At 57.4% G+C, this 21,320-nt stretch overlaps 8 protein-coding genes across 8 annotated transcripts; 3 read left to right on the plus strand and 5 right to left on the minus strand.

Annotated features, from left to right (window-relative positions):
* Positions 1-446: 446 nt before the first annotated feature.
* Positions 447-2,168, minus strand: PLICBS_000401 (uncharacterized protein; the record flags this gene model as incomplete). The annotated part of the gene is made up of 4 exons (XM_018318605.1): positions 447-927; positions 990-1,485; positions 1,543-1,963; positions 2,061-2,168. The coding sequence occupies 4 exons, from the start codon at positions 2,166-2,168 to the stop codon at positions 447-449; spliced, it is 1,506 nt and encodes a 501-aa protein (XP_018184130.1).
* Positions 2,169-3,239: 1,071 nt separating this feature from the next.
* Positions 3,240-4,880, plus strand: PLICBS_000402 (uncharacterized protein; the record flags this gene model as incomplete). Its single annotated transcript, XM_018318604.2, has 3 exons — positions 3,240-3,290; positions 3,387-4,351; positions 4,403-4,880. The coding sequence occupies 3 exons, from the start codon at positions 3,240-3,242 to the stop codon at positions 4,878-4,880; spliced, it is 1,494 nt and encodes a 497-aa protein (XP_018184129.1).
* An 87-nt stretch (positions 4,881-4,967) lies between these two features.
* Positions 4,968-5,929, minus strand: PLICBS_000403 (uncharacterized protein; the record flags this gene model as incomplete). Its single annotated transcript, XM_018318603.1, has 3 exons — positions 4,968-5,036; positions 5,091-5,440; positions 5,497-5,929. 3 exons carry the CDS (start codon positions 5,927-5,929, stop codon positions 4,968-4,970), a joined length of 852 nt encoding a protein of 283 aa, XP_018184128.1.
* Positions 5,930-7,427: 1,498 nt separating this feature from the next.
* Positions 7,428-8,924, minus strand: PLICBS_000404 (uncharacterized protein; the record flags this gene model as incomplete). Its single annotated transcript, XM_018318602.1, has 6 exons — positions 7,428-7,848; positions 7,905-8,000; positions 8,051-8,433; positions 8,496-8,560; positions 8,611-8,667; positions 8,726-8,924. 6 exons carry the CDS (start codon positions 8,922-8,924, stop codon positions 7,428-7,430), a joined length of 1,221 nt encoding a protein of 406 aa, XP_018184127.1.
* Positions 8,925-11,129: 2,205 nt separating this feature from the next.
* On the minus strand, positions 11,130-12,973 carry PLICBS_000405 (uncharacterized protein; the record flags this gene model as incomplete). The annotated part of the gene is made up of 9 exons (XM_018318601.2): positions 11,130-11,419; positions 11,483-11,654; positions 11,713-11,829; positions 11,920-12,104; positions 12,161-12,244; positions 12,295-12,478; positions 12,533-12,661; positions 12,717-12,800; positions 12,851-12,973. 9 exons carry the CDS (start codon positions 12,971-12,973, stop codon positions 11,130-11,132), a joined length of 1,368 nt encoding a protein of 455 aa, XP_018184126.2.
* Positions 12,974-14,518: 1,545 nt separating this feature from the next.
* On the plus strand, positions 14,519-16,331 carry PLICBS_000406 (uncharacterized protein; the record flags this gene model as incomplete). Its single annotated transcript, XM_065599593.1, has 5 exons — positions 14,519-14,714; positions 14,767-14,772; positions 14,824-14,866; positions 14,928-15,668; positions 15,722-16,331. The coding sequence occupies 5 exons, from the start codon at positions 14,519-14,521 to the stop codon at positions 16,329-16,331; spliced, it is 1,596 nt and encodes a 531-aa protein (XP_065455665.1).
* A 2,172-nt stretch (positions 16,332-18,503) lies between these two features.
* Positions 18,504-20,344, plus strand: PLICBS_000407 (uncharacterized protein; the record flags this gene model as incomplete). The annotated part of the gene is made up of 2 exons (XM_065599594.1): positions 18,504-19,006; positions 19,072-20,344. 2 exons carry the CDS (start codon positions 18,504-18,506, stop codon positions 20,342-20,344), a joined length of 1,776 nt encoding a protein of 591 aa, XP_065455666.1.
* Positions 20,345-20,610: 266 nt separating this feature from the next.
* On the minus strand, positions 20,611-20,991 carry PLICBS_000408 (uncharacterized protein; the record flags this gene model as incomplete). The annotated part of the gene is made up of 1 exon (XM_018318599.2): positions 20,611-20,991. The coding sequence occupies one exon, from the start codon at positions 20,989-20,991 to the stop codon at positions 20,611-20,613; it is 381 nt and encodes a 126-aa protein (XP_018184124.2).
* Between the last annotated feature and the right edge of the window lie 329 nt (positions 20,992-21,320).

The following is a 21,320-nucleotide window of genomic DNA, read 5'->3' on the forward strand; positions in this document are numbered from 1 at the left end:
AGCGGCTGTAGCGCAGCGCGGCGGGCAAGCCAACTCGAAAAGCACGAAATATCGGCTCCTTCGGCGGATCGTACAAGCCTCGCCGAGGCAATCACCCCGTATCAAGTCACCGGTAAGAATGGTGTTCGTATACCCATTGCGAAACGGCCCGCTGTTTTGTCCAAGCCGTTGAATGTGCCAGTAACTTCAGCTACTTAAAAAACCAGAGGCAGCTGGCGCCGAGATATAACCAAAGGGCAAAGCCCGAAAGCAGACGCCGCTTTAGATTGTCTATGTAGAGTTGCCAAACCCGCCTTATGTCTTTCGCGAGGCATTCATCGCATGTCTCTCTGCACCCGTGGCCTGCCATTTGTTGTGCTAATATACGAAGTACAGCCACCGATATTGAATGCGTGCGACACGTGCAGTATATGCACGACAAAAGAAGGAAAATGCCTCGCATCGATTTACAGCTTAAACCCCCCCGGCATGAGAGTCTGAAATACCCCATTTGGGTCGTACTGATGTGCCGTCTTGCGCAAAAACGCGGTGTTCTCCGACCCGAACCCTTCAATCGGATCTTGCGATTTGATGGCATGATTCATGTCCACATAGCGGTGGTAGACGCCTCTTCTCTTGGCAAGTTGAATGATGCCAGAGAGGAGCAAGTCGGACGCGGCGTTCATTCTGGGGCTGTCGTTGGATGACACCCATGTTGCGGACAGCAGGCAGAGGATCAATCCCTCGGAAGGAATGTTGTCGAGGCCAAGTACGTTTCCCCCTTTGGCTTTGGTCTGCAATGCGATGGCCGGAACGATGGGCTCCAAGGTGAGAGACCAAGTGACATTCTGAACACCCCTCACAGTAGCAATACTGGCGTTGAACGCAGTCCACACGTCCTTGAGCATGGCGACGTTGTTATTGAAGGTAACGGACCATGTCAGTTGTCTGGATGCCCGGTCAGCACACGTGCAAAAGGTCAATAGTTTGCGCAGAAATGGTGGGCATACTGGTACCCTGCCGGTGTCTTCGAAAGAGCCTGGTTGGAAAACTCGGCCAGACTAAGAACCTTGGTCGTGTTCTGCATCTGTCCCGGTACCGACGTGATGCCGCGGAACGCCGGCGGGTTCACCACTGGCTTTGCGTAGGCGACTCGATTGGTGAGAATTGCACCAGACGAGGCCGTGTACGCGTAGTTGAGGAAGTAACCGGCGTCGACATCATAGTTTGGGTTAGCTGTGAATTCGTAGAGCGCCTTGATGTGAGCATCAAGCGACGCCACGGAGTAATAGGCGTCGCCTCCCCAGATCTTGCCCAGAGGAAATGTCCGAATTGTGAAGCGCGTGACGATGCCAAAATTGCTAGAGCCACCCTTCAGCGACATCCACAAAGCACGATTTTCCGTTGATGATGCCGTTGTAATGGTACCATTTGCAAGGACGACTTGGTACGACGCGACATTCTCAGCCGTGAAGCCAGCCTTGGTGGCAAAGTAACCAAATCCGCCTGAACAAGTTGGTCAATGAGGCTGACGAAGGAGTGCTTGATGCCAGGAATACACACCGCCGGTCGTCGAACCGCCTACGCCAACCGGACCGTCTCGTCCACCAGGGACCGAGACGCCAAGAGAGTCGAGCTTTGAGTAAACCGACGCCCAGTTGAGCCCTGGTCCAAGTGCGACCAGGCTCTTGTCCTGATTAGGAGTGATTTCTCGCAGCGCGCTGAGATCGATCGTCACGCCGTCTTGGATGTTCGCAATGCCAGGTATTGGGCCGTGTCCACCTCCACGGACAGCAAACCTGCAGGACGATGGGACAAGAACCTTCAGAGCCTTGGAAACATCATCCGCCGACGTCGCCAGAAGAACGCAAGTCGGAGATATTTGCGTTTCTTGTACGGCCCAGTACGACTGGATGGATTTTGTGTATCCAGGGCTGCATTTCGAGGCAACCTTGAAGCCGAGGGCGTCTGTGAGGGCCTTGCACTGGAAGCCATCAGCACTTGAACTGGTCGTTTGAGAGCGAACGGGCAAATAGACTGCCTTGGCCTCGGTGATGAAAAAAGACCAAGTTCATACTTACACAGCTTGCACCGGAAGCTGCCGCGGCAGATGGCTGCTCAACAGCGGGAAAGGCAGTGCCACGACCAATCAGTGCTGCAGTCAGCAGCGATGCCACGAACTTGACCATGCTTGCCACGTGGGAAGACGTGTTCCAGAATGTCGCCGACCCGACAGATCCGGGGGAGGGGAGCGGGTTATGTTGAGATGAGATGGGGTCTGAATGAGATCGTGGGTGGCACCTCCGCGACAACACGGAGGTTATGGGCGGCGCCGCAGACGAGAGACGAGCACGGCACGAGCTTGCGCTGAGCACCTATTAGCTCATGGATCGTCGCTGCATGACTCCGGCCGACATTACCATATTGACGCCCAGCGATAAGTGCGGTCCGCTGGTGTGGTTTCTACGGCAGGGTTTCAGATGCCCCTGCTTGACCATGACCCAAGCCCAATATTACTGCCGCGTGTGAGCACGGCATGGACGAGCTGAGCGGCTCCGACAAACCAAAACAAGGGCCCGGGTCCTCGTATTGCACGCGAACGGCGGCTAGAAAGGCCTTCTCGGCTGGGACTTGGACCAAGTCTGACTGCAAATGACGCACAGCGGCTTGACCGTGGAACACTGGAAGCCACAGCGATGCAAGCCTCGATCCTTCGCGACACGCGCCCATACCAAGCCGGTACGCGATATGCAAGGTGTAAGCTGCAGCCATCCCACCACCCACCGCCGCACGTGGCGACCGAGAGACTTGCAGTCGTTGCGACCCTGCTATCCTGCCTCCCTTGTAAGGGAAGGAACTGTTCCGCACCTGTTGAATGCGACCGTGAGAGGAGCTGTTGGACGCCCGGGATGAAACCTGCCCTACCTGCATGTGGAAAATGCCAAACCTCCATGTTGCAGCATGACATGCGCGTCCGGCTTCGGTCTCCGCCCGCAACCTGTGACCTGAATGCCAAGCTCAACCAACAGATCCAACCGCGGGCTGCCGCCTGCGTGCCAACATTCATCTTGCGCCGGTCAGGGCCCTTTTAGCGGGCGTGCTCCCCAGCCCGCGCCCGGATCTCGTGCGGAGACTATGACAAGTCGTCGGAGGTGTATTACTCCCTCGGGCATCGCATATTAGCCTGCATCATTAGCAGCTCCGAAGCGAGATCGAACCGAATTGGCCTCGGCGAGCGCTCAGCTGTGCGCCGACCCAAGATGGAGCAAGCGTCGGTGCCGTCGTCGGTCCCAGAGGCACAAAAGCCCCATGTGCGTACGCCGAACGTGTAATTGAGAGCGCATCGTTCGCTTGCTATCGCGCGAGAAGCACAAGCACGACTAATGCGGTTCGGTGTTTACGCGCAGTGCCTGGCCCTGCTCCTGGAGCTTGGGGATCGCCAAGTCTCGTTTGAAGGCTTCGAGACCTATTCCTCGTCACTCAACTCATACTTTTCACAGCAAGAGTCGGAGCTGCGCCCGGCCTGCATCGTTGCCCCAAAGACCCCGGAAGATGTCGCCAACGCGGTGCGCGTGCTGAGCGGCGACAAGAAGACCCTCGCAGATGACGGCTCCGACGGCGGCGTATGGGGCGGCGCCGACTTTGCCATCCGGTCAGGAGGCCATGCGGCTCACGCGGGTGCTGCAAATATTGGAAGCACGGGTGTGACAATTGACCTCCGCGGGCTGAACTCCATCGAGCTGAGCGCGGACAAGAAGACCGTCTCTGTTGGGCCTGGAGCAAAATGGGGACAAGTCTATGAGAAATTGGATGAGCTGAATCTCTGCGTCGCGGGTGGCCGGGCCGCTCCCGTTGGTGTCGGCGGCCTTTCTACAGGAGGAGGTATCTCGTATTTCTCTCCGCGATACGGCTGGACTTGCGACACGGTCGTCAATTACCAAGTCGTTCTGGCGGACGGGAGTATTGTCAACGCCAACGAATCCGAGAACCCCGAGCTCCTTCAGGCGCTGCGCGGTGGCTCCAACAACTTTGGCATCGTCACGCGCGTCGATCTCCGGACATTCGAGCAGGGCAAGCTTTGGGGAGGAGTCCTATACCACGCGGTCGACACAATTGACGCGCAGCTCAAGGCGTTTGAGGCGTTCAACTCGGCCGACAAGTACGACGAATATGCCAGCCTCATCACGAGCTTCGGGTACGCCGCCGGGCGCGGAAGTGGTATTGTCAACAACCTAGAGTACACCAAGCCACTGGAGCGCCCGCCTGTGTTCGAGGAATTCATGAAGATTCCGGCACTGATGAACACGATGCGAATCTCCAACATGTCAGATATCTCCAAGGAGCAAGGATCGTTTTCGACAAATGGTCTGAGGTGCGTATCCTTCCCCCTTAGGATGAATGCCTGTTGCTGATAACAGAACAGGCAGCTCTGCCTTCAGATCACCCATGGGACCACGCTTCCAATGCTCAACGCCACATTCAAGCGCTGGCAGGAGAGCGTGCCGGCCATTGAGAACGTGACAAACGTCGTGTGGTCCCTCTCCCTCGAGCCCCTGCCGCCTGCGATATACAAGAAAGGCGCCTCATTGAACAGCCTAGGCTTGGCCGATCGGTCCAAGGCCCTTGTTGTGACGCTTCTCACTGCCATGTGGACCGACAAGGCCGACGACGGCAAGATCGAGGCGGCAGCGCGCAAGATGTTTCAAGACATCGAGGCAGACGCGCGAAGCCTCGACGAGTACGACCCATTTGTGTATCTCAACTACGCAGCGGCGTGGCAGGATCCGATCGCAAGCTACGGGGGAGAAAGTGTGAAGCGGCTACGAAAGGTGCGGGCGACAGTCGATCCACACGAGCTTTTCACGACCAAAGTGCCTGGAGGATTCAAGATTCCCAAGTAAGGGTCGTATTCTGGGGAATTAGGTATCTATTCAGGCTCTAAGGCCTGCCAAATGGCTTCTGTCAATACACGTGCATTTACACGAGATCTAATCGCCTTTGGGCTTGAGGTTCTTGGATAGCTCGTCTAGGCCCTGGCCATTCGACATCATGCTATCCTGTAGTTCGTGTTAGCAATGGCGCGGGATGCATTGAGAAAGAGATCTGCCTACCAGCAGCCACATGGGCATCCATCTGGAGAGAAATCTGACAGCGCCGCTGTTCGGACCTCTCCATACAATGCCACCCTTTTCGCCTAGGACGTCAGGAACAACAGAGTCGACTAGATCCTTAATCGGGCCACCCTTGGGGCCGGCTTCTCCCTTTGCCCATTTCGTTATCGTGTCGAGGATGCTCGCGTAGAGCGATCCAGGTGGAAGCTCCGGTGCTGGTTCATTTGCGTGAAACGAAGTCGCTACCGTTCCCAGATATACAGTCGCAACAGTGACGCCGAAGGGGGTGAGTTCGAGGCGCAGCGTCTCCGAGATGCTGTTCAATGCGGCTTTGGACGAGGCGTAAGACGCTTGCGAGCGCTGCGATTAGTATACTGGCATGAAAATGGGATGCGAGAAGCCTCACCGATCCAGGGCGTGTTGACTACCGCGCCGACGCTGCTCACATTGACGATGCGACCCTTGCTCGCGATGAGAAGGTCCGCAAACGCCTGGATTGTCCGCACTGGCCCCCAGACATTCGCCTCATATAACCACTTCGCCTGGTCAATATCCACGTCCAGCACGGGCATGGTGTAGCCCGCGCCGGCATTATTGACGAGCACGTCCAACCCCTTGCCAACTTCGCGCACCGCTTTGGCAGCGTCGGCGACTGAAGCCGAGGACGAGACATCGAGAGCCAGCGACGAGACATTGGATAAGGTGCGGAGCTCGGGAGGGATCTTGGACGGATTGCGGGCTGTGGCGAAGACGTGGTGGCCTTGGTCGGCAAGGGCCTGTGCCAGGGCGGCACCGATGCCTCCTGCTGAGCAGCCCGTTACGAGGATGGTCTTTGTCATTCTGCTGCCGATGGAATGGCCTAGATTGACGACGGCTGAGATGCCCTGCAATGCGGTGCTTCCGCTGGGTCAACAACACGCCATCGGTTGCAAAGGTTCACGATGCCCTGGCGAGTCGCGAGGCGGGCCCAACGAGGCTGGAGCAAGGGCGTCGTCGCTTCCGATCATTGCTATACCGACGACCAACGGACGTGTGTTTCAGCATGTACTTGCGAGGTACCTAACGTGCCGCCCTGCCTCCACCAGGGCCTCCTCACTCGGGAAGTGAGGCAATGCAACGCTGTGGTCGCGTGGTAGCGCTCGATGCTACACTACACGACCGGAGGATAAGCCTTCGGTAATGCCTGCAAAGGAAGAGTTTCGTGTGCGAGGTAGTGCATCCTCGCCATACCACGAGATACTGCGCTGCCCTCATGAAGCGACACGTAGAAATGGCAAGGGTTTCAGTGCTGGCATGATAATGCCTGGTGATGCTGCTGCATCATGTTGTTGGGTGCTCGACCGCTCGCCGTTGGCTCAGCTGTTACACGGCTGATGCAACAGCAATGGGCGGTCTATGCCGGGTCGCTGGCCAACAGACGGGACGCACTGCGAGACGTCATCTTCTCGGAAACCGCTACGGCTGAGCCGTCGGAAGAGAGAAAAGATGCCAGCGGTCGACAGAGATGCGGGCGCCAGCATGCATCGCGGGGGTCGTAGACTCGTAGTGACGGTGCTTGGCCTCCTCCACCACGGCCCGTCGTGGAGGCGTGGGTGGGCTCTACGAGTGAACATGCATCGCTCCCGTCTCCACTAGAACGCAGTGATGCCTCTGTGCTCAAGCATCCGCGGGAGTAAATCAACCTATGTCCAACATGCATTCCGGAGGCTGTGCTGGCAAGCTGCTGGCACCAGAGCTGAACTGGCTGCGAGGGGCAATGGCTGTCACGTTGGCTAGACGAAGATGCAGGCATAAGGCAGGAAGCATCCCGAGCCGGGCCAACACTTGCTCCTCACCGTCTTGTCACGGAGGAGCGACCTGCAGGGCGACGTAGCGCCCCATACCGGCGTCACGACGCTGCAGAGTGCAGAGCCCAGTGGCGCGCCAAGTGCGACCCCCACGGCGGCTTGCCACTGCAGGCTCTGGCCCTGTAGGTAGGTGGTTTCCAGGTTGTTGGTCCCCAACGGCGGGTGGCTTCCGGTGATGGACATTGACCGAATTGCCTCCCGTGTGCTGTTGCTCGATATCGACCCGACGCAAATGGTGCATCTGATACGGAGGGTCGAACGGAGAGCAGGTCTTCCCTGCAACGAGCTCGAACGACGAGAGAAGGCAAGAGAGACGCTACGGACACCGTACAGGCGATGGTTGATCCGGGGATGAAGTGCCGTCTTGCACCGCTCAGGTTGCGCCATCAAGGTGTCTTCGCCCCATGATCGCGTTCAACACAGGACAACTACACATTCATCAAAAGTGATCTCTATTTGGCTTTCCCGCCTTTCGTACATTAATGTCGCTTCAAACCTTGTAATCGGCCCGCACTTCCTGCGTGCACGTAATGTCAAATGTCCGCACAATGCCCCTCTCCCCGTACTCAACATGCCCCGTCTGCGGCCGTCCGTAGTCACTGCCGCCAGTAAACTTGTGCGCTCCCCCTTGTATCTGCGTGACAGGCGATGAGTAGCTGGCGAACTCGTACCCGCCGACGCCGCCGCCGCCGGAGCTGTTGCTGTGCCCGTGCAGCGACCCCGAGTTGCGCAGGCTGCGGTCGGATCCGTTCTCCTTGGAGACGTACGTGTGCGTCGCGCGCGACGAGTGGCTGCCGTAGAGCTTGGAGGCGAGCGACTTGAAGACGCCGGACTCGGCGACGTGCTGCTTCATGAGTGTCGTGAAGGCGGGCACGGAGCTGACGATGATGGCGACATTGTTCTCGACGATGCTGGGGCGTGTTAGTGCTGGACGTCACTGTGGTGTTGTATACGCGCCAATACTCACATGCAGATGAACAAGTTGCTTTGCGTCCACGTCGTGTCTTTTGTGTCTAGCAGCTTGACTCGATAGACGAGCGCGATCACACTCGCCACCACACCCCTGGACTCCGTTAGCAAGACATGACGAAAGGCTTGTCAGAGTGTACTTACATCAACGCCGTCAAGAAGATGGCACACAGACCAATCCTCTTGCGCATCGACAGATGCAACTTGGAGAGCACCGGCAGAGGCAGAACAAAGATGTAAAGATCAATAAAGACCGCCAACGAACCCTGGACAAGGCCCCAGTAAATGAGCTTTTCTGGCAGCCCGCTCGTGAGCAACGTCGTCCACGTCTGTCCAGGGCGCGGCGCGGCAAAGGCAATCTCAAGGGGCACACTGGGCCAGTAGATGAAGAAGTTGAGGACGAGGCCGATGTACACGGCGACGCGCATGGGCTTGTGGATGGTGAAGATTTGAAGGTAGAGGAGCAGGATAGCGCCTTTGGCGAAGAAGATGACGGGACCGAGAATGGTGCCCTGCACAAAGAGGATCTGGAAGGCTGTCAGATATGCCGCAGGAGTGAGGTATCACGATGCCACGTTTTGTAGCTCACCTTCATGTAGGATGGGTCGAACCAGCACGCGGGTGTGTCCCACTGATGGCGCGCATATTTTGTCACTCCCGACCTGTCAGTAAAGATCTCAAGCGGCCTTCAAGATAGTACTTACTGCCAAGAATAAGGCCGGTGTAGGCACAGTCGAGGACAAATGCGATGAGAGCAAAGTCTGCCGCGTGTTAGTTAGCCGGAGGCTCACCAGGCAAAACATGAGATGGGAATCGCACAATCTGCCCATTTCAACTTGCGAATATTGACAAATATCCGCCCCGCCGTGAACAGAAACGAAATAGCCGTCAACACAGTCGCGACTGCAATCGTGGCCGTTGCAAGAGGCGCCTCGGCATCGAGCTGGGGTATGTGGCCTTCTGGCGGTACGCCGGCGGGGACCTTGCACAGGTCCGTCCCGGGTGGGAGTTCGGCCATGTTGAGCTGCTTCGTTCACCTTGTCCCGGAAAGCTACCTGCCTCGCAAGCGCTGCTGATACAGGAGGCCGATGTCGACTGTGTAACGAACGTTGGTGTTGATGACGTCCCAACGGGGCTGCGAGGGTCGATACTGATATGTATGCACGGCGGATGGGTAAAGGATGGGGGCCGGGCACCATGAGGTGTCACACAGGAACCCTTAAGCTGTCGTCACTCCCGAAACGAAGGGGAATAACCGTGAACCATTGAGGCGTTAATCGGCACAACCTCCTTGAGGTTTAGGAGCCACGATGCAGCCACATGGGAGACCAGACTAGGGTTCATACACTGTCGAGGCACACTCGGCATGGATTATCACGGACTCGTCGCCAGAAGGCGATTGCATGCATCGCACGGGGCCTACGAGTATACCCAAAGTCCAGACCAGACACCAGCCCGACTGCCCACCGCGTATTTCTGGTCCACGCGCCAAGACGGGGGGCAGTGATGTAAGTCAAGGCCGCCCTTGCCTCAGTGTCTCAATGGAAGAAGGCCCGCTGCCGTCTTACTCTCGTGGGGTAGTATTCGCGCTGCGAGTGCCACCCTCCGAGTCGCCGTTGGCCGCGGAGCTGACCACCACACTTCCGTCCCACGCCGGAGCTCGCCATTCGACGGCCATTGCTGTGAATGGTCCAGCCCGCCATGCCTCACGTAACTGGTGTGGTCGACTTGGGCGGGAATGGTTCATTGCATGATGCCCCCATCTTTCGCCCGCAGAGAACCTAAACTTGGTACAGGTACTTGACGTGCCGCGTGGCGACCACGGCACGGTTGATTGCAGGGCAGAGGCTGGATGGATGGATGGCCGGCCACACTCTTTGTGCTCGCAGCATGTGGGCGGATGGACTGGATTCCGTCCATGCAGCAGCAATGGCGGGACGGAATCCTTCGATCAACCACCTGCAGACCTGGCTGACGGGCGGGTCTCCCGAAGCCAACACCGACCCGCCCCGGCTATAGGTACGGGGAGGCGGAGTGACGATAAGACTCGGCATTGGCATGGGCAGATCGGCCCTAGCGTACTTTATGGAGCCAGGTTGATCGCCGGAGGATGTCAGGGTGCCATGTGCATCCGGTTCTTTGCCCCCAAATGGAATGCTGTTCGTGGAGGGTCTAAGACCTGCGACGAGTGGTGAGGGGAGACAAGGCCTGGCAGGAAGGCAGGTTTGTCTCGTCCTTCATCATCCTCAGACAGGGTTCGCCTCCCCCTCCATGATCGGCGTTACGGGGAAGCCTCAGCGAGAGACATGAGAGAACGCCTCGAGGGCTTCTCGATGCTCCAAGGCTGGTCATGTTGGCCCCCCTCCAATGAAGTCCTGCCATGTCGTGTAACGCCAATGTCAGACACTCGCGGGCGCAACGGGAGAGCGACATGCGATTCTCCTTTTTGAATCATCACGACCAACAACTCCACAGTCTGTGCCCCGTAGGGCTGTCGCTGTCAGCACCAGCACCTTGTATCACGTACGTACATGTGCTGCGGAAATCGCGGCCGCTGGAACCCCCAACTTGGCTCGGAACTGGGGAGAGATGTGGGCGGCAGAGTCAACTTGCGACCGAGGATACATCGCGTTGCACTTTGGCCCTAGCGAAGCTCCCGGCGTCTTGTAGGGTTGCACTCAGGATCCTCCCAGCTATTGGGCCTGCGATGGCCATTAAGGGAGTCGGAGTCTTCAGCCCCAGGGTCTCGAGCTCGTGATGATACAATGCAGTCAATCATATACTCTGGTCTGTCTATATTGCTCCTCGTAAACGACGTGATAACGGGTGTGCGCTGCACACCGCGGGCACGCTAGCGTGATAATGTGATATGTGACTCTTCCTTACACTGGAGTCCCTCGAAAGCTACAACATGATAGAGCGAGGGCTGGAATCAGTCTGCCGTCTCTCGCTTTCGGAACATGACGATAGTATCCCCTCTCGGAACCATACTTGACCGCCACACCCTCGACCTCGGCGCGGCAGGGTCCCGCATCTTGCACTCCCACACGTCCAGGATGCGGATCAGTATGAGCTTCGTCACCAGATTGGCGTAAAATCGACCGGGACTGGCGCGCGGTAATTGTTAGCGGAAACACGTTCAGGAGCATGCTCCCATGGCGATCAAAGGATGCGCCGAGCTCAGACTTGCAACAGGGCCAGCTGTGTGTGCGTGCAGGTTAGCTTACCATGCCGTGTTACCAAATCCCCAGATCGGCCACTCCGCGCTGGCGTCCGTCAGGCTCGACTCCTTCCGGTCGGGGACGTCGGCGGAGTAGGGCTGCTGTTGCTGCTGCTGGTGACGAAACTGCGCGTTGGCGCGAGCGAAGCGGAAGCCGTCAAAGGTTTGAGGGTCGCGGTACCGCGTACTGTCCTGCATCATGGCCCGCTGCGGGACGCAGACCCAGTCGCCCTTGTTGATGGTCGATCCGTCCCCGAATGTGTATGATACCAGGGCCTTGCGGCGACAAGTAACTGCGAAATGGTTGTCAGTTGTGCCATTTGACTGGTTCGGACATTGGGTGGTGTCGGGCTCACTAGCATCTGAGTTTGAGCACCGGATGGACTCCTTGATGAAGCTGTCTAGGAATAACAGCCTGTTGACATCGCGTGGTGAATCTTCTGCAAGGAATAGCTCTTGAGCCTCCTCACGTAGCGGAGCGATATGCTCTGGGTGGAGGCACAGATCTTCAATCGCATATGTCGTAGTCTGCCCCTGATCAGCCCCCCGTCGTCAAGCTCAACAGGAGAGTGGATTCCAGACTTACCATAGCGAGCTGATGGACGGAGCCGAACCAGACTGCCATGATTTCTCCCACCATTCTTGAAGCGGTCCAGGGGTTCTTGCGCGGCGACGTGTCGATCAGCCACTGGATGCAATCCGTCTGCGATTGTTCGGTTAGCCGCAGAACAGGTTGCAAAACGAGAAAACGGGGACAACAAACGGGAACCTCTGCACCAGGCACACCCCTCACCGCGAGCCGTTGCTCGACAATCGGGACGAGATACCTGTGCAGCGTCTTCGCGGCTTTGTGTCTGCTCGTAGCAGCGGACGCCACGAACGGCCGGAGGAAGCCTGGTGTGATGCGCAGGAATTCCGCGGCAAAGATGACGGCTTGTGGAAACTCGAGTGCAGCATCTGTGAACTCGGTATTTCTCGCTGGCCTGCAGTTAGATTGCCGCATCTGGTCACATGCAAAATCTGAGAGTACTTACACAGCTCGTCCCCGAAAAAGATGAAGCAGTTAACCTTGGTCACAATCTTCTTCATCAACGGAAAGAGCTTTGCGTGTGCGTATCCTAGGAATTGTTAGTCGAATAGAATGCCACATGATCTGGCAAATACGTACCGTCAGGTCGAATAGTTCCTAGTTCTTTTTCCATAGACTCGTTGAGTATACGCTCGAGGTCAGGCTGAAACTGGGGCAGATGGGACGTCAAGAGGCTCCGCAGTGCTCGAACGAAGCCAGTCCCCTCAACACCACGTTGGTCTTGCCATTCGAAGCCATACATGGTGTGCTTGGGCTGGAGAATCTATACGAGAATGAGCCAAGGATACCTCATATAGTAATGGACATATTCGCGTACCTCCTTGGCTACCGCGTGTAGCGAGAGATGCTCCAGCGGCGCATGGATCAGCTCCTTGATAAGATCATTGGACGTGACGAGGAGATGATCATTCGACGGCGTTGAAACCTTAAAAGGTTGTCCCTTGGCCTGCAGCTCTCGTCAGAAGGGTTCGATACGAATATATGTCACATGCATGGCGTACTTTGTCATACGCATGGTCAATGACCTGCGGCCCGCGGACGAGATACAGCAGACCATAGAAGCGTCGGGCGAGGTATGAGCCGATCTAGTAACATCAGCTCTGAGACATCAGCTCGGAAGAAAGTTGTCACTAACATGTCGTGTCCAGGGCAGTTGAGCCGCAATTAGAACGGCGCACAGAAGTATGAATTGAGGAGCCGCTGTTGTTAGGGACACCGGCTTCAGGGGGAGAACGTTGACGATCGTGGCAGCAGACATCTTGTAATGTTCACAGGTCGTACACCATTGATGATGCAAAGACTCAGGCTACCGGCCCATGAGTATGGAGCGTGGAATTTTTAACGTCCTTTTCGACCAGACTTCGAGGAATAGGCGACTGGACATAGAACCAACAGGTTCAAGGCGACGCGGCGGGCAAGACGACTCCGTGAGATTTCGCAAGTCCTTTGGAAGGCAGACTCTCACCAATGCAAAGGCATGAATTGCGTTCGAATAAGGCAGGATGCATAAGGCTGTTGGATGCCAACACTCGACCGTTACATGTAAGTGCGGGCAGTGACGGCTCGGAGCAGATACCCGCCGCGACGCATGGCATGCCCACTCCGTGCAGTCAGACGCTCATGTCCGGTCCCAAGTGTCAGCGTGAGGCACAGGGTAAAGGCGTCTGGTCGTCGCTACATCCGGGATACCTGGCCGCCCAGAATGGTAGCGAAAGGCCAGTGCACATCAGCATCTGATGAGGGAATCCCCGTCACAGTCGGTGACGCGACAGAGGGCAGGGCCCGGGGGTAGACCTCAAGTCCTCAACCATAGGGCGGAATCACCAATGCACGCAGAGAGGTTCGGTGTCCCGTAATAGCCAGATAGACTTAGCCTCCGGACCCGCGCGAAGGATGCCCGAGTTTCTCTCTACGGCGCCAGTGCCGAGACCAGCGACGCAGTCCCCCACGACAACATGTCACTGGCGGGCATTTCCTTGGAGAGGCAGCCACCATTGGTGTGAGTGACGCAGAGATAGTGCGCCTCTGACTGTCATGGCTCAGTCGTGCCGCCACGGATTGATGTTGTCGCCTCTGATCAGCCCCGGCCAACACGAACAAGGGGGTGTGCCTTTGGATCCCTGCAGGCCTTGTGTGTGTCTGCCTCCGTCACGACCAAGGAACGAGCGCCATCGGCAGACGCACCTCGATCTTGGCCCCCACCACACTGGGCATCCACCGCGAACCCCCGATCCGCGACGGAGGGCCCCATGCTTAATTGCGCCACTCGACGACCCTTCGGGTGAGTAGGCGGCAAAAGTGTCTTGCCTAGGCGGTAAGTGCCATACGCGGAAGATCTGGGCGAGTGTCTTGGTTCGGCCTCGTGATTGGGGACGGGGTTTTGGTACCTGGCTTGTACAACCGAAATGCCCTCGTACCAGGCACGGGATGATGCGCAATAACTACGCCCAGCGTCGCAGTAGGCGCCTCGAGGCCTGCGGTCATGCCGCGGGAATGTACTAATCCGGGTGCTGCGATATACTCACAGCAGCCTGGGCCGTCTTCACCGACAGCATGCAAGGAGCGACCCAACGTGCCGGGCGCCTGGCAGCAGAGTGATGGATTGAGCCCCCATCCATCGCCTTACACACCCAATGCAGTCCGCGCGGCATCCTTCTCCATCGTCCCCATGCAATCGTGAACCTTAATAGCTCCAACGTCATGCGTATTCTCCTAGGCTGCCTCTGCCATATTCTCAGTGTTCTTTAGAGCGTGCTTCCGTCTGCTCCGAGGGCCAGACATTGCCTCAACGCAAACCGGTAGGATGTTGCTGCAATCTCTCGAGTCGCGGGCCAGACTGGCCATTGAGGCCCTGCCACCAGCTTATCATGGCCATCTGGGCCTTGCTGGCGCCGTCTTCGGCTTGGTAACAGCATGGATTGTGTGGCGACTATGGCGATTTACTGTATCGCCTTGGTTGCACCCCAATGACCCTCCTGAGCTGCCGTATTGGATTCCAGGTACGTTTCCATCCATGACTCAAACTCAACTACGTGCTAATCTTAGAGGCAGTTCTTGGTGAGAGGCTGTTGCCGCCGCGCGAAGTTCGCGCAAGCTGACATCCTGCAGGCCATGGACGAGCCTTCTTCAACAACTCCAACGCGCTGCTATCGTATGCGAGGTGGGCGAGCTCAACATGAGGCAGCTTCTCGCGCAGGTCTAACATGCAACAGAAATTACTTTGGAAACACGAAAGAGCCGTTCGCGCTCACCCTGGCAGGCTCTAAGCTCTATGTCATCACCAGATCCAAGGACGTGGCGGAGGCGTACCGCAACACGCACACACTATCCTTCAACGAGTTCGTGCAGGCAATGATGCGTGCATGTGGAAACACCGAATTCTGTGTCAAGGCCATGTACAACCCGCTACCTACCGACAAGGACGGCTTTCCCAACCCGCACGGGAAGCCGCTCGCCACGCTGGCCCGCCAGATGCACATCCACCAGCTGTATCCCGGCGACAGGCTCGACTTCCTCGAGAACTCGTTCCTCGAATGGTTCGACTACCGGATGCACCTCGACAGACTTCACGAGGCGTGTCCATATGCCATCCGCTCGACCAACCGCGACATTGTACTGCCGCTCATGGAGTGGTGCTCCGACTTCTTCACCAAGGCGGGACAGAGGGCGTACTTTGGCGATGCGCTGTCGGGAATTGACCCGAAGCTGACCAAGACATTCATCATCTTTGATGAGCTGAGCTGGCAAGTGCTATATCAGTATCCCGACTTTCTGGCGGGCGAGATGAAGGGTGCGCGAGACGCGATCCAGAAGGCGCTGAAGAAGTACATCCAGATGCCGCAGAGCCAGCGCTCCGGCGATGCGTGGTTCACCAAGGCCATGGAAAACGAGATGCGCGCTCTCGGTATCAGCGAAGATGACATCGCGACGATGCTCGTCACCATTTACTGGGGGTAAGCCCCCAGGTCCAAGTACAAGTCGTCGCGGTCGCACTAACAGGCTCCAGCATCAACACCAACACTCGCAAGGCAGCCTTTTGGCTCATCAGCTACATCATGCACGCCCCGCATCTCATCGATGTCATTCGGGAAGAGACGAAGGACGCCTTCCTGGCTGACGGCTCCATCGACCTCGAGTACCTGCACAAGCAATGCCCACAGCTCGACGCCATGTGGAACGAGACGATCCGCATGTCGGCGTACTCGGCCTCAGTGCGCTTTATCACCGAGGACACCATGATTGGAGGCATGGTGCTTCGCAAAGGGAACAGGCTCATGATCCCCTACCGACAGCTGCATTTCGACGAGGGAGTCTTTGGTGCCGCGCCGGATGCCTTCCAGCATGACCGGTTCTTGAAGAAGGCAAACTTGACGCAGAGCAGCAATTGGCGACCCTTTGGCGGCGGCACCACCATGTGCCCCGGCAGGTATGTGGCGAAGCGGTCGGTGCTTCTATTCATCGCCATGCTGTTCCGCAGGTTCGACGTCGAAATGGACGGCTACCAGCCGATTCCCGCCGCCGAGGAAGGCAAGCCGGTCTTGGGCATTATGTCGATCAAGGAGAACGAGGATCTACGCGTGAGATTAAAGCCGAGAAGCTGGTCTGAGAAGCAGTAAAGTCCTGTTTTACAAGCTGCGATAGTCTGGCAATGGCATTCGTCCTGCGGAGGTTGCAACCAGAGCTGAATGAGCTGAAGGTTAAAGGCTTCTGTACTTGAACTAGCCTTGCCTCTGTGTAAAGCGCATAACCTCCGTCATCCACGTCAGTCCTAGATTTCGGTTTAACGCAAGATGCAACTGGGAGATGGTTGGTGATGCTTTCGAGGCCGGTCGGACGGTACAGGGTAGGCAGCTCCTGAGAGGACTTCTGCGATCCAGCTGTGCCCAGTAGCTCCCTGTCTGCTGTCTGGCAAACGGATGGGGATGGAGATGGCTAAAATCCTAAATACAGAGCCACTCGCCAGGCGACCGGCGCCGTTGATGCTGCACGTTTCGCCGAGCCTCACACCGAAGCTTACAAATTGAAGTGGTTAGTCGCCTGCATCACCGAGATCGTTCCCGAGATCGGACATTTTATCCAACAAGCACCGTTCCTGAAAAGAAGCATTGACCAGGACCCTTATCGAAGACGTCAGCTTTTGAATCGCAAATCCGTCCAGTGGCCCAGCCTCTGTCCTGCTTGTTATTTCCGGTTTGCCGGTTTGCCGGCGGGAGGGGCCGGCCACGCCGTCGACTTGTGGTGGCTTTACCCTACTGAAGAGATTTCGACGCCCAAAGAGGAAATAAAATCGGGCCCGAGGCCGGGCTGGCGGGCTTGAGTGGAGTGGCCGAAAATGCCGTATCGGCCGGCTCTTGGGACCGACTCGCCGCGGTAGTCCTGACCTTAACTGCGCCCTGACCGTGCAGCATCATCGTTCTTTCCACGACCAGGCGCATAAAAGGAGAGGATCGAATCTATAGGTGGATTGTCTTGCTGATTGCAACGTGGCGCTGTGCACACGCAGGCCACACCTGTCCCGCAGACTGTAACATTGCAACGCATCTGGTGTGTGACGGGAGGGCACTGGAATGTCGTCCTGTGGCTTCAACTGGCTTCGAGAGACGGCGAAACCAAGGGGTCGGCCGAAGTTGACCGACCGGGCGGCGCCCTCTAGACAAATAAGGCTGGGTCAGTGTCGCTCACAGCGCCCACTATTCATTGCAAAACGTTGCCGTTCCAGCCGTTGCCCAAGCTGGTTCAGCGGAGCTTCCAGAAGAACCAAAGGCCTGACGGCCACTACTTGGTGGAGCCACCCGCCCAGGCGCATGGCAGACAGATGGTCGCGGTGGGGTGGTGCCACTCATCACTCAATCTTGACATGACCTGGCTAAGTGATGTGCTTGGGACTTCGAACCATCATCAGTCAGTCAGTCAAGACTCCTTGGCCGTAAGACGACTCGGTAGATGCAGGGCACATGACCCGGACTCGCGACTCACTTGAACTGAATGTCTCTTGGCAAAGATGAAAGCGGCTTGTGGCAGTGGAAGGCAGAGTCAAGCATCTAGCACAATGACGGCATCATAGCACAGAACGATGGGCCACCCTCCCTTTCAACACACCAGGTGCTCTCCACCTGGGACCACCAACCATCCTGAAACGGACGTGCCGGCACTCCATGAGGCCCCAGAAAAAGTCAACGACCGGCCGGTCCGCAGCCCTCCGCCCCGTCCTCCGCCCTGCCCTGTTTTGCCCTGTCCAGCCTCGAGCGCAGCAGCAGTCCTGGAGCAACACCCGACCAGACAGGACAGACTCCCAGAGCTTGTCGGCCGCTCGCCACGCACGCTCCCAGGAATCTGTCCGCGGTGAACCTTATCACCGTGCCGACACCGCTCCGAGTCACGTACGTATCTCGTCGAATCGCTGGGCCGTTTTGCCCCGATCCGCCCCAATGACGGGTCCCATGTTGTATCGCGGCTCCAGTGTAACCCCCCCGGGAACTCCAGGAAAAACGACGATGTCGGAGGCGCTGTGACTCTGTGGGGAGAGCGAAGGCGTGCTCGTTATCGCGAATGCAGCCCGGGTGCGTTTCGAGATTTACCATCTAGTCTCAAGTTAGTGCTCCCGCCTGCCCAAGGTTCAGCCATTGCCCGATATAAGTAGTCAATGTGAGCCCCCCAGACTTCGACCTCTTCCCCATTCATAGGTTTGTGACTTTGTTGCAATACATTGTGCTCCTCCTCCATCTGCGAGCACCATCCATTGGGCTACATTTACAAAAGCCGTGCCACCCGCAGGCTCGCCCATCACCATGCTCATCGGACCCGCCATCGCCGGCGAAGGCGACCCCGACCATCGCCTGTCCGTATCCGTGCCCGAGAAGGAGCTTCAGCCGACGACGCACCAGCCCGTCAATGGACGCGACACATCCATCTCCTTCGAGGAGTTCCTGTACTGGGCCAAGATCTCCCGCGAGGATGAGCGGGCAGCAGACAAGGCCTTTCGCGAGGCGCGCGGCCCGCGAACCGTCAAGTCGACTATTAAGAGCCGCTTCTCCAGGGCAGACAATGGCATGGAGATCGATAACAGCCCCGAGACCGACCAGGATTCCAGCGCCGACGAGAGAATAACGGGCGTGTCGGAGAAGGAGTGGAAGAGGGCGAGTCGCGCGCTGCGCACTGCAAGCTGGGGCGCGGTCTTCTACCTCATCACAACCGACGTGCTCGGCCCCTTCTCCACGCCGTGGGCTTTCGCGCAGATGGGCTACGGCCCAGGAATTGCCTTGTACACCGTGTTCGGTGCCATGGCGGGCTAGTACGTATTTCTCCATATCTCATTCAATCGCCGCGCCGATGTGAGCATGTGCTAACGAGACCTAGCTCTGGCTGGATTCTTTGGAAGGGCTTCCTCGGCCTCGATTCCGATCGCTACCCCCTGGTAACCTACGGCGACCTATACTTTCGCATCTTCGGCCAGATTCCCCGACATATTGTCAACTTCATGCTCGGACTGCAGCTCCTCCTCAATGTCGCCGCGCTCATCCTCAGCAATGGCCAATCCATCTCGCAGATTTCCCAAGGCCAGAACGGCAGCAATGGCAATGGCATCTGCTTCGTCGCCTGTCTCGCCATCTTCATGGCCGCCGGTCTCCTTGTCGGACAGATCCGCACGCTGCAGCGCTTCGCGTGGATCGCCAACTTCGCCGTCTGGATCAATCTCACCATCATTTTCATTTGCATGGGAGTTGTGGTCCACTATCCGCCCAACTTCAAGGCCACGCAGTCGTCGTTTGGTGATGCCTTTGGTCCTGGGCCCATCAAGACGTTTGCTGGAACGCCGCCCGATGGCATGGCCAGTGGAGGCACCGGCTTCGTCGCGTCGCTCAATGGCCTGAACCAGGCTGTCTATTCGTATGGCGGATGCATGGCGTTCGTGGCCTTCATGGCCGAGATGCGCCAGCCCTGGGACTTCTGGAAGGGACTCCTGTGCGGCGAGCTCTTCATCTACTGCGTCTACCTCATCTTCGGAATCTTCGTCTACTCCTTCCAGGGCCAGTTCGCGTTCAACCCCGTCATGCAGGGCCTCTCCTCGTACGGCTTCCAGACGGCGACCAACATCATGAACATCATTACCGGACTCATCGCAGCGGCGCTGTACGGCAACATCGGCTTCAAGGTCGTCTACATTGAGGTCCTCGAGGAGATCTTTGGCTTCCCGCCGCTGACCAAGAGCAAGGGCAAGATTGCCTGGGCCATCAGCATCCCTCTGTACTGGGCCGTCGCGTTCATCGTCGCAGCCGCCATTCCGCAGTTCTCGTACATTTCCGGACTCATTGGCGCTTTCTTCATCCTGAGCTTCACGTATACGTTCCCCGCGCTCGTCGCGCTCGGCTTCTGGATCCGAAAGGACGCCATGATGCCCGAGGAGAAGTTTGACCCACAGACCCGAACGTACAACTATGTCGACACCGGCTTTGCGCGTTTCAAGCGGGGCTTCTGGAAGCGGCCTTTCTTTAACGTCTTCAACTTCTTTTACATGCTGGGAAGTTTGACGACGACGGGGTTGGGTGTGTACTCGAGTATTGAGGGTCTGATTGGGGCGTTTTCGGGCAACAGTGTTGCGACGAGTTTTGGTTGCACGCCGCCTGTATAGTACTTGAGAGTCGGCGGACGTATATGTCTTTGTATTTTAGCATGATGCATTGCAAATGATCAGAAGAGGTTCATGAACCAAATTTTCAGTATTATCACACACGGCACCGGAGGCATGACCGTGACTTCGTTAATCCGATAGGTGATCCCATATTATCGCAAAGTGTGTCTTTTTACGTCCGATTGACAACCATTCGCCTCGTCCATCCCGTTCGCCCCAGTCTACACGGCCCATATCGCCAATTGCCCCATGGCCATAAAATAGACTTATAGAGCCATGGCCACGAGAGCCACGCCGACAGCTGGCGCTATGTTCATCACATTCGCTGTCGGGAATGCAGCGCCAGCCGTTGACGAGCTAGTTGCCTGACCGCCGCTTGCTGTTCCGCTGCCGGTCTTGGTCGCCGAGGTAGAGCCCGACCCGCCGCTTGCCGTGGGCGTCGTGCTGGCGCCGGCTGACCCAGAGCCGCTGGAAGTAGCCGTGGAGTGGGCGCCCAGAGTCGTGGGGAGGCTGGCGCCAGTTGGTAGGATTGAGGTGTCCGCGGGAGGGAGGCTCTTGGGAGGAGCGATGGTTCCGGCGCCGGACTTGTCTTGGGCCATGGCGCCGGCGGCGAGGGCGAAGGCGAGGACGGTGTTGATCAGCTTCATGATGTAAGTCGATCTGATATGAGAAACAGTCGTGGGTGACGGTGGCCAAGCAACTGGAATTGTGGTCAACAAGTGGTGACTCGGTCAAAGGGGATTTATTCGTCGTATTGGCGATGGCGCATTCTTGTACTACTCAACGCTCTGCCGTGTCACGAAGCAAGGACAGTAGAGAGTATCTCTATTGACGTAATAATGTCGAGCTTGGAAGTTCGTCGTGTGGCATGCCCCTGTCCCTTCCCGCCGGCTAGTGGCCGCTTCCCCAGATGGGGTGGTCGGCACGATCCGCAATCGGCAGGTCGAGGTGGCTGCAAGCCTGTGTTTGCCGTCGC

The sequence above is a fragment of the Purpureocillium lilacinum genome, assembly GCF_023168085.1.
Source record: "Purpureocillium lilacinum CBS 284.36 DNA, scaffold_1, whole genome shotgun sequence".
In the NCBI taxonomy this organism is placed as follows: domain Eukaryota; kingdom Fungi; phylum Ascomycota; class Sordariomycetes; order Hypocreales; family Ophiocordycipitaceae; genus Purpureocillium; species Purpureocillium lilacinum.